General features: G+C 34.7%; 1 protein-coding gene across 1 annotated transcript; it reads left to right on the top strand.

Moving 5' to 3' along the window:
* Window positions 1-632: 632 nt before the first annotated feature.
* Window positions 633-1,698, top strand: LOC141403232 (uncharacterized). Its single transcript, XM_073985417.1, has 2 exons — window positions 633-1,610; window positions 1,693-1,698. Exons 1-2 carry the CDS (start codon window positions 633-635, stop codon window positions 1,696-1,698), a joined length of 984 nt encoding a protein of 327 aa, XP_073841518.1.
* The last annotated feature ends 510 nt before the right edge of the window (window positions 1,699-2,208 follow it).

A 2,208-nucleotide genomic window follows, 5' to 3' on the forward strand; every position in this document is an offset into this window, starting at 1 on the left:
AGATATTCATTTTCCTTCAACCAAAATTAAAAATTTGCGCAAATTTGTAACTCAACAATAAATGTAAACAATGACAAAAACAGCTGTTTTTATATTTATAGGTTATGTCATACGAAAATAACACTTGTAGGTATGAACGCACAAATTGAAAGTTGTATGGATGGCGTCAATTTTGACAAACATAGAGAATGTCGAATGGGTGAAAGAAATGACAGCTCATATGACATTGATAGATGGTGTAAACAGCCCTTTAGTTGTAACTATTGTATAGTACATGAAATAGAATAAATGAATTCATTCCGATAAACTACATCAGGAGGAGGCATTGTGACTCACAAGAGAGCCCATTTGCTCTAAGTGAGCGTAAATTTGTTATCGCTCGCAGCCTGTGTAGATGCTAACACGTTGTGAACAACAACAAATTTACCCTCATTGAGAGCACAAGAGAGACCCAAAAATGTTCTCTGCCTGACTCTGAACTACATGGTGTCAGGTGGACGAACCAAGAGAGACAATAAGACAAAAAGTGTAAATCGTGAAATATTAAAATGGAATCATCAACAATAAATAAAATTAATTTCAAAGCAAAAAATATGGCTGAAGAATGGAAAAAATGGAAAGATGTGTTCAGAATGTTTTTAAGAGCCACAGGCTTGGAAGAGAAAGAAGACAAAAGAAAAGTGGCATTGTTATTGCATCACATGGGACCGGATGCATTGCAAATTACCAGCTCGTTTGATGTGAATCTAGATGAAGTAAAGTACAATGATTTGATCGCCAAATTTGACACATTTTTCGTACCAAAGGTTAATTTGGCTATGGAGCGGCACAAATTCTTCACAAGGAAGCAAAAAGAGGATGAAAATTTGGAAAGTTTTGTGACAGATTTAAAGAATCTGAGTCTATCTTGTGATTTTGGAAATTTGAGAGACAGTTTGGTAAACGGTATATTCATATGTGGAATGTCCGTTAGTTTTCAGCATATAAAAGAACGATTATTGAGTGAAGGTGAAATAACACTCGAAAAAGCTATTGATATTGCTAGAAACATAGAAGCAGCACGCGAGAATGCATCACAACTGTCACAAAACAGCAATAACAACAACACTTACGATATGAGTGTAGATTTATTAAAGAGAAATGATGCTCAAAAGAAGCTCTGTCGCAAATGTGGGCTCTCTCATCAAAATATCTGTCCAGCCGAAAACAGCATTTGTTATAACTGCAAAAGAAGAGGCCACTATGCAAGACTGTGTTATAACAAACAACAAAATCAACAACAACGTACGGCAAGATATGTAAAAAATGTACATCAACCAAATGATGACGAAGAGGGCAGTGAAGGAAATGATTTTGTGGTTGGAAGTTTAACATGTGTGCGAAAGGCGAACGAAGGTAAAATAAACAAATTGAAAACAACTAGTATGGAGAATAATGCGTGGATTGTGGAAGTGATGATAAATAACAACAAAGTGAAATGTCAAGTGGATACTGGAGCTGATGCCAATATTTTGTCTGAGAAAATCGCAAAGAAGTTGGGTTGCGAAATTCAAGCAACAAAGACGAAGATATACACATTCAGTGGTGAAGCCTTGCCGATAACTGGTAAAGTTAGAATATGTTTTAGTTTTGAGAGTAAAATCTATAGTAGTATATTTTATATTGTTAACCTATCATGTAAAAATATTATAGGATTAAACCTTGCAAAACTGATGAATTTGATTAGAATCGTAAACAAATTGAGTCAAGAAGACATATTTAAAAATTTTTCAAATGTTTTTGAAGGTTTAGGCCTATTGAAAAATGAATGTAAATTGATGTTAAATCCTGAAATAGAGCCTGTAGCGGATCCCCCAAGAAAAATTCCATTTTCGTTACACGGTGTTCTTAAATTGGAACTGGATAGGATGGTCAAGTTGAATGTAATATCTAAAGTTGAAAAACCAACACCTTGGGTTAGTTCCATGGTGATAGTATCCAAACCTAATGGTAAAATTAGACTTTGTCTTGACCCAAGAAATTTAAACAAGGCAATACTTAGACCACACTTTCCATTTCCAAATATAGATGATTGCAAAGCAAAATTGGCTGGATCTAAATTTTTCAGCAGCATAGATGCCAAAAGCGGGTTTTGGATGGTTCCACTAGAGAAAGATTCCACTGATTTATGTACATTTAATACGCCATTTGGGCGATACAAATTTTTAC

This window comes from Musca autumnalis, unplaced genomic scaffold (genome assembly GCF_047663935.1).
Source record: "Musca autumnalis isolate F117 unplaced genomic scaffold, ASM4766393v1 scaffold_4, whole genome shotgun sequence".
In the NCBI taxonomy this organism is placed as follows: domain Eukaryota; kingdom Metazoa; phylum Arthropoda; class Insecta; order Diptera; family Muscidae; genus Musca; species Musca autumnalis.

Coding starts and splice junctions, on each gene's coding strand:
- LOC141403232 (XM_073985417.1), top strand. CDS start 633: ATGTTTTTAAGAGCCACAGGCTTGGAAGAGAAAGAAGACAAAAGAAAA.